The following is a 16,872-nucleotide window of genomic DNA, read 5'->3' on the forward strand; positions in this document are numbered from 1 at the left end:
CCGCTGAGCCCGCTTCCCTCTCTCCGCAGGCTTCAGGCGTTACCCACGCTGCCCGGTGGCCAGCCAGCAGCCATGAATGTGAAGTGGCCCTGCTCCCGCCCCCTGCTGGGGGCCTGCGCCCTCATCTCCCTGACCACGGCCGCCTTCCTGGGGCACGTCCTGCTCCACATCTTACCCGGGGTCCCTCGCGAGCTGGATGGCCAGGCCCCAGGACTAGAGGCGGCGCCTCGCGCCCACCAGCAGGCAGCCAACGGGCCCGGGCACGCTGGCCAGCCCAGAGCAGCGCCCACACAGTGCAGCGTCCCCCCGAACAGCCGCTTCGACTGTGCCCCGGACAAGACCCTCAGCCAGCCTCAGTGCGAGGCCCGCGGCTGCTGCTACGTCCCGGCCAGGCGCGGCCCCCGCGGCCCCGCGATGGGGCCGCCTTGGTGTTTCTTCCCACCCAGCTACCCGAGCTACAGGCTGGAGAACCTGAGCTCCTCCGAGGCCGGCTACACGGCCGCGCTGACCCGCACCGTCCCTACCTTCTTCCCAAAGGACATCCTGCGCCTGCAGCTGGACGTGCTGCTGGAGACACCCGGCCGCCTGCGCTTCACGGTGGGCTGCGCGGGGCGGGCGGGGCGCTGGGTGCAGGCACGCCGCCAGGCCAGGCCCGCAGGGGCAGAGCGCAGGGTGTGCGTGGACAGCTCACACACGCATGCACACGCGCACACACACACACACACACACACACAGTGTCTGTAGCAGCCTGTATCTACAGAGAATGAGTTTATGTGTTTTTCTATTTTTATTTCTTTTTCGTGGTGCTGGGGATGGAACCCAGGGGTGTGCTACCTCCAAGCTACACCCCCAGGCCCGATTTTTTATTCTTTATTTTTATTTATTTATTTATTTATTTTTGTTGTGGTACTGGGATTCCTGGAAACCCTTCTACCTCCAGACTATACTCCCAGACCTATTTTATACTTTTCTTTGGAAACAGGGTCTCTTAAGCCAGCGAACCTGGCTTCGAACCTGCGCTATCCTCCTGTCTCTGCCTCCTAATTGCGGAGATTACAAGCGTGCGCCACCACACCCGGCCTTATTCTTTATTTTGAGACAGGGTCTCACTAAGTTGTGGAGGGCCTCACTAAGGGTTGAGGCTATCTGCAAACTGTGATCCTCCTGTCTCAGCCTCCCGAATGCTGGGATTACAAGCGTGTGCCACCACGCCTGGCCTTTTGAGTTTTGTTGGTTTTTTTTTTTCAGTACTGGGGATGGAACCCAGGGGCTACCTCTGAGCTACACCCCAGCTCTGTTTTTTATCCTTTATTTTGAAACAGGGTCTCACTGAGTTGAGAAGGGCCTAAGTAACTGAGGTTGTCCGCGAACCACGGTTCCTCCTGTCTCAGCCCCACCAAGTGCTGGGGTTATAAGTGTTCATCTCCAACCCAGGCTGGAGTTTTTGTTTTTTATTTTTATTTATTTATTTATTTATTTTGGTGGTACTGGGGTTCCTGGAAGCCCTTCTACCTCCAGGCTACACTCCAGACCTATTTTATATTTTTATTTGGAAACAGGGTCTCTTAAGCCAGCGGGGCTGGCTTTGAACCTGTGTGATCCTCCTGCCTCCGCCTCCCAAGCGCGGGGATTACAAGCGTGCGCCGCCATGCCCAGCCTGAGTTTATGTTTTTAATGTAAGGATGTCTCATGAAATATTTGGGGCAGACTTTCATTTAAAACCTCCTTGCTGTTTGCCTGAGATTCGAGGTTCCTGGGTGTTCTCTCTTTGACCCGGCAACCTGAAGGGCTATATGTGTGTGTGTGTGTGTGTGTGTGTGTGTGTGTGTGTGTGTGTCTCCTAGCTGCATAGACAAAGAAGCCAAGCTCCAGGTGGACAGACCGCGCATGTTCCCAGCATGCCACACGGGGCCTGCAGTGACCACCATCCTGGAGTGGTGTCCCCCAGAGTGTAGGGACCACAGGGCTCCACCCTGCCCGCAGTGGTCCTCAGACACCATTGTCCCTGCTTCTAGATCAAAGACCCTGCTAACAAGCGCTATGAGGTGCCCTTGGACACCCCGCGAGCCCGCGGCCGGGCCCCATCTCCGCTCTACACGGTGGAATTCTCGGAGGAGCCCTTTGGGGTGATCGTGCGCCGCAAGCTGGATGGCCGGGTGCTGTGAGTCGTGTGTCTGCCCTGGGTGAGCGTGGTCAGGAGGCCCCAGGGCCCAGCCCCAGAGGAGGCAGACCTGCCCACAAGCTGGACGCCATCACCCTGGCTCTGAGCAGCTGTCGGCCCACTCCCTGCTGGCCCGTCCCTGGGACATCCGGAGCCTGTGCCCACCAAGGCCCACCCAGAACACTCCTTGAGTCTTGGCATGGCACCCCCATTGAGTCCCAGAAGCCCCCTCCTCAGGGAAGCCCTCCCTGAACCCCTAGCTGGGGCTTCTCAGTGGTAGTCGTTTTCCCAGGAAACATTGGTGGTCTGGAGACGCTCCATTGCCCCAGCGTGTCACGGGTACAGATGTCACCCAGCACCCTGTAGTGCCCGAGGGGCCCTGGTCCAAGCTGGAGCGGGCATCCCCTCCAGGGGCTCCCTCTGCCTGGCTTGATTTTCATCTTACTTATCAATACTGTTACTTGCTATGTCCAGACACTAATTCAGTCTTCAGACAACTCAGAGGGAGGTGACTTATTAACCCCGCCCTAGGGCAGAGGAGGTGCGGAGGGAGGGGCTCCGGGCAGGGTGGGGTGGGGCCAGGAGCAGAGGCCCTCGGCGGCTCTTTTCCCTGGCTTGGTGCTGAGGTCGCTTGGCCTCACGGGCTGCCTGGCCCGTGGTCAGCCTCTGGCAGAGATGACCAGGGTGCAAGGAAGCCTGGTGTCCCCGCAGGCTGAACACCACCGTGGCCCCCCTGTTCTACGCCGACCAGTTTCTGCAGCTGTCCACCTCCCTGCCCTCCCGGTACATCACAGGCCTGTCCGAACACCTCAGCCCGCTCATGCTTAGCACCGACTGGACCAAGATCACCCTCTGGAACCGCGACCTGGCCCCCACGGTGAGCCGGGCGGGGCAGCGCGGGCTGGGCCGCAGTGGGCTGCTGCGGGCTGACCGCTGTCTCCTTTGGGTTGCAGCCCAGTGCCAACCTGTACGGCTCACACCCCTTCTACCTGTCGCTGGAGGACAGCGGCTCCGCTCACGGGGTGTTCTTGCTGAATAGCAATGCAATGGGTGAGTCCCCCTGGGCGAGCCCAGGTCTCCCGGCGGCCCCAGAGGCTGAGGTCCACCAGAGGTGTCTTACCCGAGGACCGGTCCTGTGGGCCCTGCCAAGATCTGCCTTTAGGTGCCCCCTGGGGGGGGGGGGCAGGAAAACCCTGGGGTCCAGTGATTGCGCCCCTCCTTCCTTAGCAAGCCAGGCTCAGCAGGGCGGCCGCACCCACCCACCAGGCCTCTCCCAGGCTCCCAGAGGACAGGGCCGCCCTCTGTGCATTTGGGCCCCTCTGTGAGGTGCCAGGCTCCGGGGCTTCATTGTCCCTGAGCCCAGGCCGTTCTTGCAGATGTGGTCCTGCAGCCCAGCCCGGCCCTTAGCTGGAGGACGACAGGAGGGATCCTGGACGTGTACATCTTCCTGGGCCCGGAGCCCAAGAGCGTGGTGCGGCAGTACCTGGACGTCGTGGGTAGGGCCTGCTCCCCGTCCTCACCCCCGCCTGCCCCCTCCCCGGCCGCTCACCACTGTGTGGCCTGCAGGCTACCCCTTCATGCCGCCCTACTGGGGCCTGGGCTTCCACCTCTGCCGCTGGGGGTACTCGTCCACCGCCATCGTCCGCCAGGTGGTGGAGAACATGACCAGCGCCCACTTCCCCCTGGTGAGTGGAGGGCTGGGCAGAGGGGCAGAGGGGCCCGGGCAGGGCTGGTACGGCCCCTCACCCAGCTGGCCCCTGGGCCACGGCCGCAGGATGTGCAGTGGAACGACCTGGACTACATGGACGCACAGAGGGACTTCACCTTCAACACCGACGGCTTCGCCGACTTCCCGGCCACCGTGCGTGAGCTTCACCAAGGCGGCCGGCGGTACATGATGATCGTGGTGGGTACCCCCTGCGCGGCGCGCCCCGTGGCTTCTCTGCACTGTGCCCTCCTCCCTCCCGCGTCACCAGGCTGTCTTCTGAGTCCCTTGATATTGAAGGACGTGGAGAGGGCTGAGGGCTTAGGCTTCGCTGCCCACGGATGTCCAGGGTTTTGTTGGGGGTTTTTGTCGGTACTAGGGATGGAACCCAGGGGCATTCGACCTCCAAACTACACCCTCAGCCCTATTTTTTATTCTTTATTTGGAAACAGGGTCTCACTAAGTTGCTGAGAGCCTCACTAAGTAGCTGAGGCTGGCTGCGAACCGCGATCCTCCTGTCTCAGCCTCCCAAGCGCGGGGATGACAAGCGTGCGCCACCACGCCCAGCCGAGGGATGTCCAGTTTAAGGGTCCTTGGAAACACCTGAACACCTGTCTCATACTCGGGATTCTTTGGGTTGTGTGTTACTTGAACTGCCTTAAAGCCAAGCTGATGCCATGAGTACTGGGAAGGGCCCAGCGCACTGGACATGGGTGTGTTTCCTGGGCCTGCCTCTCCCAGGCCAGGTGGGAAAGAGGTGTAACCTAGTGACAGGGATGCGGTTCAGGAGTGGTCTGGCTGGGATTTTGTGCCCCATCGCACCAGAAGTAGGAATGGGGGGACTGAGAAGACCCAGCAGCCCTCCACGGAGACCCCTTCAGGAGAAGAGTCAGGCACAGAGAGGTTTGGACTTAGTGGACCTTGCCGCCTCCGGCACCACCGCCCTTGAAGGGCATCATGGCGGCCACTCAGCAGAGGGCAACGCGGGCCTTTTCTTGTCTTAAGTCCCTATAAAAGAAGTAAATGGGCTGAATGCTGCAGTGCATGTCTGCAACCCCAGTGACTCTCTGGAGGCCAAGGCAGAAGGATCTGTCTGGGCCACTTAGCAAGACTCTCTCACAAAAGAAAGTATAAAGAGGACCCGGGTGTGGTGGCGCACGCTTGCAATCCCAGCATTCAGGAGGCTGAGATGGGAGGATCGCGGTTCGCAGCCAGCCTCAGCTACTTAGGCCCTTTGCAACTCAGTGAGACCCTGTTTCAAAATAAAGAATAAAAAATAGGGCTGGGGGGTGTGTGGCTCAGAGGTAGAATGCCCTGGTTTCCATCCCATACACACACACACACACACACACACACACACACACACACGTACATACACGGGGGTGTGACTTGGTGGTAGAGTACTTGGCTGTGCAAAGCCCTGAGTTTGACCCCCCTGCACTTCAAAAGGAAAGATGAATGGCCCTGGAGGAACTCTGGAGAGCCAGTGAAAGTGGAGGCCGCAGGCCGGCCCCTCCCGCCTCCACAGCTGGGCAGGCAGCTCGGGTGCATGTGTTCTCGAGCGGCTCACTCCCGCCCGTCCTATCCCGCTGACCAGTGGCTCTCACTCCCAGGACCCCGCCATCAGCAGCTCGGGGCCTGCCGGGAGTTACAGACCCTACGACGAGGGCCTGCGCCGGGGCGTTTTCATCACCAACGAGACTGGGCAGCCGCTGATTGGGCGGGTAAGCGGGAGCCCAGGGCTCTGGCCAGCGGGAAGGCGGGGCATTCCGTAAACGCCTGTCCAGTGTGCCTGCAGGGCAAGTCACAGGTGACAGCGGTGCCTCCTGACCCCATGCCCTGTAAGGAATCTGTCGGTCAGGGGTTTTTCCTAGCTCTGCTCAGGGGAGGCCTTGGTCCTCAAGGCTTCCCAGCCTCTGGGGGGCTTTTGTGTATGTGTGATGCCAGTATTAAACCCAGGAGCATTCTACCTCTGAGCTCCACCCCCAGCTCGAGGATTTATTCTTTATTTTGAAACAGGGCCTCACTAAGTAGCTGAGGCTAGCCACGAACCCAGATCCTCCTGTCTCAGCCTCCCAGGTACTGGGATTATAAGCGTGCACCACCACACCTGGCTGTACCAGCCTTCTTATGGGAGCTCGGTGGGGGTCCCACCCTCTCCATTCCAGGCTGGGCCCAGAACGGGGGTGGGTGGGTGGGGGCTGATGGAGAGGCAGAGAAGGGTCCCAGGTGCAGCTGCGGGGCCTTAGGCCTGGGTCTGACTGGTGTGGTCCTGGATGAGCGTCCACGAGGTCCTGGCCCTGCACTGTCACGTCCACCTTTACCCTGGCTGGTGCGTGTGGGGCGGCCGCGGCTCTCCCAGGGCTGAGCTGCTCATCCAGCCCCGGGCCCAGCCCTCAGATTTGCTGACGTGGACACGGCCTGGGTGTGGCTGCCACTTTGCTGGCAACGGGCCTCAGTGCAGGCCCGTGGAGACTGGGCCTCCCACTCCGTCCTCTCGTCCTCCAGGTGTGGCCCGGATCCACCGCCTTCCCCGACTTCACCAACCCTGAGACCTTGGACTGGTGGCAGGACATGGTGGCCGAGTTCCACGCCCAGGTGCCCTTCGACGGCATGTGGATTGTAAGTGTGCCCGGCCCCTGGGCGTCCCCCGGCCTCCAGGGACCCGTCGCAGCCTCTGCAGCCTGGGCCTCTCCTGCAGGACATGAACGAACCGTCCAACTTCGTGCGGGGCTCTGAGCATGGCTGTCCTGACAACGATCTAGAACACCCTCCCTACGTGCCAGGTGAGCCTGCCTGCCCGGGGGTCGGGGGCAGCCCGGGGCCATGGCTCCCAGCTGGGGCCTTCCTCCTCTGCTCTGGAGGCTTGGCCTCTCACTTCTGGGAATGGGGAGGGAGGGGACCCGAGGAGTGAGGCGAGGACACCGACCCAGCCACAGAGCCAGCTCTTCAGGGGAGGGGCAGGGGGCTCTCTAGAGAAGGTAGATCAGAAGGTCCGCAGGCAGCCTCAGCTACTTAGAGAGGCCCTCTGCAACTTAGTGAGACCTTGTTTCAAAATAAAGAATAAAAAATGCCGGGTGTGAGCAGGGCATGGTAGCGCACGCTTATAATCCCCACGCTTGGGAGGCTGAGACAGGAGGATAACACAGGTTCGAAGCCAGCCTCAGCTACTTAGTGAGGCTCTCCGCAACTTAGTGAGACCCTGTTTCCAAATATAATATAAAATAGGTCTGGGAGTTTAGCCCGGAGGTAGAAAGCCTCTGGGTTCCACCCCCAGTACCACCAAAAAAAAAAAAAAAAAAAAATGCCGGGCGTGGTGGCGCACATTTGTAATCCCTGGGCATGGGAGGCTGAGACAGGAGGATCACGCAGGTTCAGAGCCAGCCTCAGCTGGCTTAAGAGACCCTGTTTCCAAATAAAATATAAAAAAGGTCTGGAAGTATAGCCCAAAGTTAGAAGGCCCCTGGGTTCCATCCCCAGTACCACCAAAAAATAAATAAATAAATAAATAAATAAATAGCGCTAGGGTATAGCTTGGAGGTAAAATGCCCCTGGGTTGAATCTCCAGTACCACAGAAGTAATAATAACAATAATAATAGTAGTAGTAATAATAATAAAGGCTGAGGTTTCCCAAAGGCCAGGTGTGGCACCCACTTTGTCATGTCTTTGGGGACAGCACAGGGGCGTGCTCCAGGTCCTAAGGACCTCTGCCATGAGCCAGGGAGGGCACCAGGCCAAACGGACAGGGTGCTTTGGGCTGTGCTTTTGGGGACTGAGTCTCGGGAAGCAGCGGCCTGCACAGGGGCTCTTGGGGTGTGGGGGAGAAGTGGGCACCTTAGACCCCCAGCCCCTGGAGAACACTCCATGGAAACCAGCCCCCTCCCCTCCAGGCGTGGTGGGCGGGACCTTGCAGGCAGCCACCATCTGCGCCTCCAGCCATCAGTTCCTGTCCACACACTACAACCTGCACAACCTGTACGGCCTGACAGAGGCCATCGCCTCCAACAGGTGAGGCCTCCCTGGGGCTTGTGGGCGGGAACAGGGAGGGGAGGAGGCCGGGACCACCCTGAGCAGGCCCAGCAGGAAGCTGAGCACCCCAGTGGAGCCCCTGCTGCCCCACCTGCTTCTTGCCTGGTGCATTCTGGTGTTCACTGGATGGGAGAGCTGGGAGCAGTGGAGTGCCCCTGCCACCCCAGTGCTTGGGAGCTGACACAGGAGGAGTGTAGGTTCGAGGCCAGCCTTGGCAACATGGCAGAGCCCTTAGTAACTTAGTGAGACTCTGTTTCAAACTAAGAAATAAAAAAAAAGAACCAGGCGTGGTGCACGCTTGTCCAGTACTTGGGAGGCTGAGACAGGAGGATTATAAATTTGCGGCCAGCCACTGCTACTTAGTGAGGCCCTCTGCAACTCAGTGAGACCCTGTTTCAAATAAAGAATAAAAAATAGGGCTGGGGGTGTAGCTCGGAGGTAAAATGCCCCTGGATTCAAACCCCAGTATATAAATAAATAAATAAATAAATAAATAAATAAATGTCTGAGGGCATAGCTCAGAGGTAGAACAACCCACACTCAATTGCAGTACCAAAAGAAAAAAAAAACCAAAAAACTAAATGGTAGGCAGCGTTGGGACCCAGTGACTCTCAAGGCCGGGCCGTTGGCTGAGCTGTAGGCGATGGGTGCGGCCGGGGCACCGAAGACACAGGCCGTGGTCCCTCTCCAGCCACGGGATTCTCCCAGCTCTGGCCTCTCCTGTGGCTGCTGGTCCGCTGCCACGGGCGGCCAGGGTTCCCGAGTGAGCCCGCTCCACACAGCGCTGTGTGTCCCCGCCCCACCCAGGGCCCTGGCGAAGGCTCGGGGCGCGCGGCCCTTTGTGATCTCCCGCTCGACCTTCGCTGGGCACGGTCGATACGCCGGCCACTGGACCGGGGACGTGTGGAGCAGCTGGGAGCAGCTTTCCTCTTCTGTGCCAGGTGAGGGGTTGGTGGAAGGGGCTGCTCACAGGTGAGCCTGGGGCCCTCGGGGCAGCGTGGCCTGGAGCCAGGTGCACCGTGGCTCAGCAGAGATCAGGTGCTGCTGTGAGCGCGGGTCGCGGCCAAGTCGCAGGTGCGCGGCCCTCTGGCTCCTTCACACCTGTGTGTGTCCACTCGGCTGTGCGGGCCAGCTCCCCGCGGCCCCTCCCTCCTGGGTGGCTCTGTCTCGTTCTCCCAGGCCACTGTCTAAAACACGGTTGCAGTGTTGCCTTTCGTAATCCTGAGCTGCAGGACCCCGGAGCCCGGGGAGGACCGCCAGCCATGTGCCCCGCTCAGGGCTCAGCTCCACCTGCAAAGAGAAATCTGGCCTTTGCTCCTGGAGCTTTGGGGCGGTTGACCCACGTAAGCCCTGGAAGTGGCTCCGGAGCCCTAAAGAACAGGTTATGGAGGGAGGGGAGCCCGGGCCGCAGCACAGGCAGCTGCGAAGGGCCTCGCCGGAGTCCCGATGGCCTCGGAATTGTCTGACCCGCAGGGGCCTCGTGTGCATAGTGTGTGGACTCACAAGCCCTGGGGTGCGGCCTAGCCCAGCTCTGGAAGAAGTGAACCCCTTCTAGAAGGGGCAGGATGCCCCTGTTCCCAGTCAGCCGCTTCCCACTCAGGGCAAGCATGGCAGGCCAGGCCCTGCAGAGCTGAGGCTGGTGCGACTTGCACCCCTCTGGTCTTGGATTTGAGTTCTCGTGAGCCGAGTCTGCTGTGCAGAGGCTGTGCAGGTCTCACGACACGGTGCCACCCAGAGAACGTCCCCAGGCCCTGGGCTGGCCCGTCCCACCCAGGTCCCATCCTGGGGTCCTGGCTGCTCAGAAGAATGGGCCCAGTGTATGTGTGTGGGGGGGCTGGCCCTGGGCTGGATGAGCGGCCTTTGAACCCACCTACCCCGTAGCAGTCACAGCAGTAGTCATAGGGGGTCTCTGGCTCCCCCCGGGTTCTCTGTCAGTGTCCCAGAGCTACAGAACAAGAGCACAACCCGGGGCTTAAGCAGCAGAAATTGGCCTGTGACAGGTTTGGAGCGGACCCGGACGGAGGTGTGGGCGGAGCCGTGCTCCCCTGCAGCCCAACTCCCTCCTCTCCTGGCTCCACATCCCGGCTTCCGTCTCAGCCCTGGGCCACTTTCTATGATACGGATGCCAGTCCCATCAGATTAGGGCCCACCCTGAGAACCTCGTCTTAGCTTGACTGCCTCCACAAAGACCCTATTTCCAAATAAGGCCACAAATTCACCCGTTCCGGGATTCAAGACTCCAACTTAGCCAGGTGTGGTGGCGTACACTTGCAATTCCAGCATTCAGGAGGCTGAGATCGGAGGATCGTGGTTTGTGGACAGCTACTTACCCCCTTTGCAACTCAGTGGGACCCTGTTTTAAAATAAAGAATAAAAATTAAAACAGGGGTTGCAGTTCGGAGGTCAAATGCCCCTGGGTTCCATCCCCAGACCCGTAAAAAAAAAAAAAAAGACTCCAGCTTACCATTTCAGAGACACAGGTCAGCCGTACAGGGGTCTGGTTTGCTCTGCACACCCGGGTGTCAGGAAGCCATCCACGTGGCAGGGACAGGACCGCTGACCCCAAACGGAAGAGCACAAGTCAACATGGTCCCGACAGTCATTGGGTGGGGCGTGTGGAGGGGCCTACACCTCCAACCTGCTTAGCAGGCCTGTCCCGAAGGCTCCTCGGCCCGCGCTGGCCCCGCTCAGCACCTGAGGCCCGTCTGCCTCCATCTTCCCAGAAATCCTGCAGTTCAACCTGCTAGGGGTGCCCCTGGTTGGGGCGGACATCTGCGGCTTCCTGGGCAACACGTCGGAGGAGCTCTGTGTGCGCTGGACGCAGCTGGGGGCCTTTTACCCCTTCATGCGAAACCACAACGACCTGCACAGCCTGGTATGGTCGGCACCCCCACCCCACCCCACCCCCGGAGGTCCTGCCCCAGCAAATACCTCCCGGCCGTCCTTCCATGCCGGTGAAGGGGCTGCCGGGCCCACGGGTGGACACTCTCTGAGACCTCCTCCACCCCCACCCTCACAGCCTCAGGAGCCCTACAGGTTCAGCGAGACGGCCCAGCAGGCCATGAGGAGGGCCTTCGCCCTGCGCTACGCTCTGCTGCCCCACCTCTACACGCTCTTCCACGCTGCCCACGTCAGGGGGGAGACCGTGGCCCGGCCCCTCTTCCTGGAGTGAGTGTCCATGGTGGGGAGCGTGATTCATACGTGCCCGAGCGGGAGTTGGCCAGGAACTACCCGCACCGTGGTGGGGTGGGCAGCCCCGTCTCATCTCGGGCCATGTTCCCGGGACCTGAGCGAGTTGCAGTTGAGTGAGACCAAGGTGCCCCCAGATCACAACTCAGTGCCAGGCATCGGGGATCTGGAAAAGCCCACATGAACTGTGAGTACCGACCCATCCTGCCGGGCGGGGAAGGGGTGTGACTGATAAAGCTGGGCTGGCGGAGGATCGCGGTTCACGGCCAGCAGCAGCTACTTAGTGAGGCCCTCCACAACTCAGTGAAGCCCTGCTTCAAAATAAAGAAAAAAGAGGACTAGGAGCCGGGCGTGGTGGCGCACGCTTGTCATCCCCGCGCTTGGGAGGCTGAGACAGGAGGATCGCACAGGTTCGAAGCCAGCCTCAGCCACTTAGTGAGGCTCTCAGCAACTTAGTGAGACCCTGTTTTTTTTTTCTAATAAAATATAAAATAGGGCTGGGAGGTAGAAAGACTCTGGGTTCCACCCCCAGTGCCACCAAAAAAAAAAAAAGGGGGGGGGTGTAGCTTGGAGGTAGAATGCCCCTGGGGTTCAATCCCCTGTTCTGTTAAAAAAAAAAAAAAGAGACACACACACACACACAGTCAGTTTCCCCAAGCAGGACTTTAATACACAAAGGAGTTACTTTTTTTTTTTTTTTTTTTGAATGCTAGGGATTGAAGCCAGAGGTTATACCCCAACCCAGTTTTATTTTTTATTTGGCAATAGGGTCTCGCTAAATTCCTGATGCTAGCCGCAAACCTACAATCCTCTTGTCTCAGCCTTGCAAAGGAGTTAGTTACCTTAATAAATCAAAAGGAGCTGGGTGCGGGGATGCAAGCCTGTAATCCCAGGACTTTGGAGGCTGAGACTGAAGGATTCCAGGTTCAAGGCCAGCCTCAGCAACTTAGCAAGACTCTGTTTCCAAATACAAACAAAAACTAGGCCGAGCATGGTGGTGCACGCTTGTCATCCCCGCGCTTGGGAGGCGGAGACAAGAGGATCGAGCAGGTCCGAAGCCAGCCTCTCTGGCTCAAGAGACCCTGTTTCCAAATAAAAATATATACCAAAAAATAGGTCTAGGAGTGTAGCCCGGAGGTAAAAGGGAACCCCAGTACCACCAAAAAGAAAGAAAAAAAAAATATATATATATATATATATTTTTTTTTAAAGGGCTGGGGGTTTAGCTCAAAGGTAGAATGCCCCTGGATTTGGTCCCCAGTACCAAAAATAAATAAATGAATGAATGAATAAATAGGGCATCTTCAATCAGTGAATGAAGGATTCTCAGGTAGAAAGGTCATTCCTTAGTTCGGGTACAGATGGGTTTATCTCCCCTCCTGCTGGGAGGTAAGTTCCAGATGGGTTCCGTGTTACAGTGCGAAAGATAAAGCTCTAGAAAATTCCACAAGAAGGGAAAAGTGACCGTTTACCAATGTTCTAAGGGGGAGGGCTTTCTAAGCATCAGAACAAAGGGAGTAAAGGTTTAATTCAGAAAAAGAAAATAAAACTGTTGAAAAGGACAGAAAAAAATTAAAATCTCTGAATACAAACAAAATATTAAAATACAGATTTTTTTTTTTTTTTTTTTGGTGGTACTGAGGTGGAACCCAGAGGCTTTCTACCTCCGGGCTATACTCCCAGACCCATTTTCTATTCTATTTGGAAACAGGGTCTCACTAAGTTGCTGAGAGCCTAAGTAGCTGAGGCTGGCCTCGAACCCGTGCGATCTCCCGTCTCCGCCTCCCAAGCGCGGGGATGACAAGCGTGCCCACCACGCCCGGCTTTAAAATACAGATTTTAACAGCAAAAAAATTAAAATGAATGTGCCGCTCGGGTGCGGGGCCGCTCGGGTGCGGTGGTGGCGCACACCTGTAACCCCAGCACTCGGGAGGCTGAGGGGGCCCGCAGGTTCGCAGCCAGGCTCAGCAATTCAGTGAGTCCCAACTTCAGAATAAAAAATAATAGCCAGGCGCGGTGGCGCACGCCTGTCATCCCAGCATTCGGGAGGCTGAGACAGGAGGATCGCGGTTCGAAGCCAGCCTCAGCCACTTAGTGAGGCCCTCTGCAACTCAGTGAGACCCTGTTTCAAAATAAAGAATAAAAAATAGGGCAGGGGGTGTAGCTCAGAGGTCAAATGCCCCTGGGTTCCATCCCCAGACCCACATACACACAAAAAAATTGCTGAAGCCGGGTGTGGTGGAGCACGCTTGTAATCCCAGCATTTGGGAGGCTGAGACAGGAGGATCCAGGTTCGTGGACAGCTTCAGCTACTTAGTGAGGCCCTTTGCAACTCAGTGAGACCCTATTTCAAAATAAAGAATAAAAAATAGGGCTGGGGGGTGTAGCTTGGAGGTAGAATGTACCCTGGGTCTATCTCCAGTACTGTAAATAAATAAACAAACAAACAAACAAACATTAAAAAATAAAGCAGGGCTGGGAGTGTAGCTCAGAGGATGTTAATGGTGTTAATGATAATTGCCTTTGGCTGTGGGCTTGTGGAGAGGGTTCCTGATTCCTGATTCTCGACACCGGACTCCAGTGTTGGGCTCGGGCTGCCCCCGCATCGTGTGGGGCGGGGGGCAGGGTTATTTTAGGCTCTAGCGTGGCCCAGCCCTGTGCCACCTAGTCCTGGCTCCTCGAGCTCTCCAGAGACAGGAATTCTGGCTCCTTTCCCTGGCCCTCCCTGTGGGTGCCCGCACACCCAGGCCCACACGCCCATCCCTCCGTGAAGGTTCCCCGAGGACCCCCGCACCTGGCCCGTGGACCGGCAGCTCCTGTGGGGGGAGGCACTTCTCATCACGCCGGTGTTGGAGCCTGGGAAGACCCAAGTGGCCGGCTACTTCCCCTCGGGCACGTGGTACGACCTTCAGACGGTGAGTCCCGGGACCGCAAACCCGGCTGCCAGTGCGGCACGTTGGAACATTTCCCACCGCACCTGGAGTCCTGGCTGCGTACCGAGCCCGAGCCGCGCACACACAGCAGCCGTCAGTGTCCCGCGGTGACCCCTTTATCCTGATGAGGAAGCAGCCTGAGTGGGGAACTTGCCGGGGCCAGAGCCATTGCTGGGGCTGGCTCAGCTGGGCGTTCCCTGACCGGCCCCGGCCGGGGCCCTGCGTCCAGGCCCCTCCGGCTCTCCCACCAGGCAAACGTCTGGGTCCCTGCAGAGAGCGCCGCAGTGGCCGGAGGCCGCACCCAGCCTGTTGCTGCTGGGCCCTTTGGGCCTCTCACGGAGCCCTTGGGAGACGAACACATTTGTGTGTGTGGTACTGGGGATGGAACCCAGGGGCTTTCTACTTCCAGGCTACACTCCCAGACCTATTTTATATTTTATTTGGAAACAGGGTTTCACTAAGTAGCTGAGAGCCTCGCTGCATAGCTGAGGCTAGCTTTGAACCTGTGCGATCCTCCTGTCTCGGCCTCCCAAGCGCGGGGATTACAAGCATGCGCCACCATGCCGGGCAGGAACACAGGTCTTGATGTGGTGTGGGGCTGGGGCACCGCTGGGGCTCCTGACATGCCGCCTCCCTCCAGGTGCCAGTGGATTTCTTCGGCAGCCTCCCTGCTGTGGCTCCGGCACCCCCCAGCCCTGCCATCCACAGTGAGGGGCAGTGGGTGACTCTGCCGGCCCCGCTGGACACCATCAACGTGCACCTGCGGGCTGGGTACATCGTGCCCCTGCAGGTACCCGCACCGGGGTCTGAGTGGAGGTGTGGACGCAGGTGGCAGGCCTCAAGGGGGCAGGTGCTGGGCATAGCCTGCTGTCCCTCAGGCGTCTGTTGGACACTCTGTCGGGCCGGCCCCTGGTGGACAGGGGTAGTGCCTGAGGCTGTCCTGAGACCCTGCTTCTGGCAGCCAGAGCCGTGCCAGCATGGCACTCCAGCCTGGAGGCCTCCCAGGGTCAGAGCTATGACATGTGTCCACTCCCTCCCCAGGGCCCCGGCCTCACAACCACAGAGTCCCGCAAGCAGCCCATGGCCCTGGCCGTGGCCCTGAATGCCAACGGCGAGGCCCGCGGGGAGCTGTTCTGGGATGACGGGGAAAGCCTGGGAGTGCTGGAGCGAGGGGCCTACACGAAGGTCACCTTCCTGGCCAGGAACGTGAGTCCCGGGTTCCGATCCGGCGAGGGGCCCAGCCTGGCATCTGCCAGGCCCCCAGGGTCGGCACGGGTGTCATGGCCTGGGGTGCGGGTGCAGGCCCTGTCTGCTGGGCCCTCCGCCAGCTGCCTGCTGACAGCACCGTGGTCTCTTCCCATCTCTGTCTGGCCCAGAGCTCCGTCGTGAATGAGCTGGTGCACGTGAGCAGCGAGGGGGCCAGCCTACAGCTGAAGCAGGTGGCCGTCCTGGGGGTGGACGTGGCCCCCCAGCAGGTCCTCTCCAATGGCGTCCCGGTCCCCAACTTCACCTACAGCCCCGACACCAAGGCAAGAGGGCCAGCTGGGAACGGGCAGGAGGTGCCGAGCGTCCCGGTGACCTGGTGCTGCCCGGCTCCGGTCATGAACAGGCTGTTGGGAGGAAGGCTGGGGTGGAGAGGGCCCTGGCCCTGGGCTGGGTGGGACCTCGCCCCCCAGTCCACACTGAGTAGAGTAGCAATGGCAGCCGAGAGCTGCCGAGTCAGCACCCCTTCTCCAGAGGCGCCTGTGCCGAGTGCCGGGGCCGGCCGTGTCCTCTAGACCCTCGGGCGCCCTCCTGGCAGCGGGCCACGCTGTCGTCCAGGTGCCTGTCTCCACCACTTCTTCTCTCTTGCAGACCCTGGCCATCCCTGTCTCGCTGTCCATGGGAGAGCAGTTTCGTATCAGTTGGACTTAGCGGGCAGCGGCCGTTACACATGAAGGCCAGCGGCCGGGCCAGGCAGACCCGCGGCCCCAGCAAGGCGGCTCCGGGCCTGGCGCTGCCCCCCCCCCCCGTCTCAGAGTTCTCCCCGATTTCCTGGTTGCCGTGTTCGTGTCGGCTGCTGTATTAGGAATGTCGTACGGGAGGCCAGCCTCCGCCGCCTGTCACGGGCGTGTAGCGTCAGCCTCCCCCAGCCGCCTGGCCCTTGACGTCACAGAAGGTGTTGTGGCAGAGGCAGACGGGACGCTGCCCCCGCGCTGAGGCCAGGCCGCAGGGTGATCGCAGCTGTGACCTGAGGGGGACCGCTGGTTCAAAGGACTCGGAAAGCTTAGAAGTGCAATTATTTTAATAAAAGGGGCACTGGGAACTGAGCTGCTGTTTGGGGGTTTGGGGTGGAGGGACTGTTCAAGGCCACAAGAGTTAGCAGCCGCGTGCAGATGCCCCCGCCTGCCACCTGCCCCCAGCCAGCACCTTCCCTGTCCCCACGGCATGTCACGGCCCCACACGGCCTCGTGACCCACCACCCAGACGGCCCCCACTGTCCCGAGACACTCCCTGCAGGGCTGTGGACAAAGTCTTCAGGGGGGCTCCAGCAGTGCGGCCTCGCCCTTGGGCAGAGGCAGAGATCGTCCCCAGGTGACAGGAGGGGTATATCTGGGCCCAGCAAGCCGGAAGAGAGGAAAGGGAGCCCGTGTTGAGGTCATGGCCCAGAAGTCGCCATCACGAGCTGGACAGACACCTCGAAGCCGCTCCCATCACTGGAGTTGATGGGGCTGAAGAGACCGCAGCCTAGTGCCGGCCTCGGGCCTCAAGGAACCAAGGGCCCTGGGGTGCTGCTGCCTGGGGGCCCAGAGCCCGTCTCAGGAGGCATGGGAACATCCTTAGGAGCAGAAGGAGCCTTCCTGGCCAGGGTCCA

At 59.5% G+C, this 16,872-nt stretch overlaps 1 protein-coding gene across 1 annotated transcript; it reads left to right on the forward strand.

The window, feature by feature from the left end:
* Window positions 1–72: 72 nt before the first annotated feature.
* GAA (alpha glucosidase) lies at window positions 73–15,932 on the forward strand (the record flags this gene model as incomplete). The annotated part of the gene is made up of 19 exons (XM_080713757.1): window positions 73–597; window positions 2,016–2,161; window positions 2,873–3,038; window positions 3,115–3,211; window positions 3,538–3,657; window positions 3,728–3,846; window positions 3,936–4,067; window positions 5,480–5,590; window positions 6,375–6,488; window positions 6,568–6,652; window positions 7,758–7,875; window positions 8,704–8,837; window positions 10,620–10,771; window positions 10,916–11,064; window positions 13,859–14,000; window positions 14,659–14,808; window positions 15,060–15,224; window positions 15,395–15,547; window positions 15,873–15,932. The coding sequence occupies 19 exons, from the start codon at window positions 73–75 to the stop codon at window positions 15,930–15,932; spliced, it is 2,838 nt and encodes a 945-aa protein (XP_080569883.1).
* Between the last annotated feature and the right edge of the window lie 940 nt (window positions 15,933–16,872).

Source organism: Muscardinus avellanarius (assembly GCF_963383645.1).
Source record: "Muscardinus avellanarius genome assembly, chromosome: 16".
NCBI lineage: Eukaryota > Metazoa > Chordata > Mammalia > Rodentia > Gliridae > Muscardinus > Muscardinus avellanarius.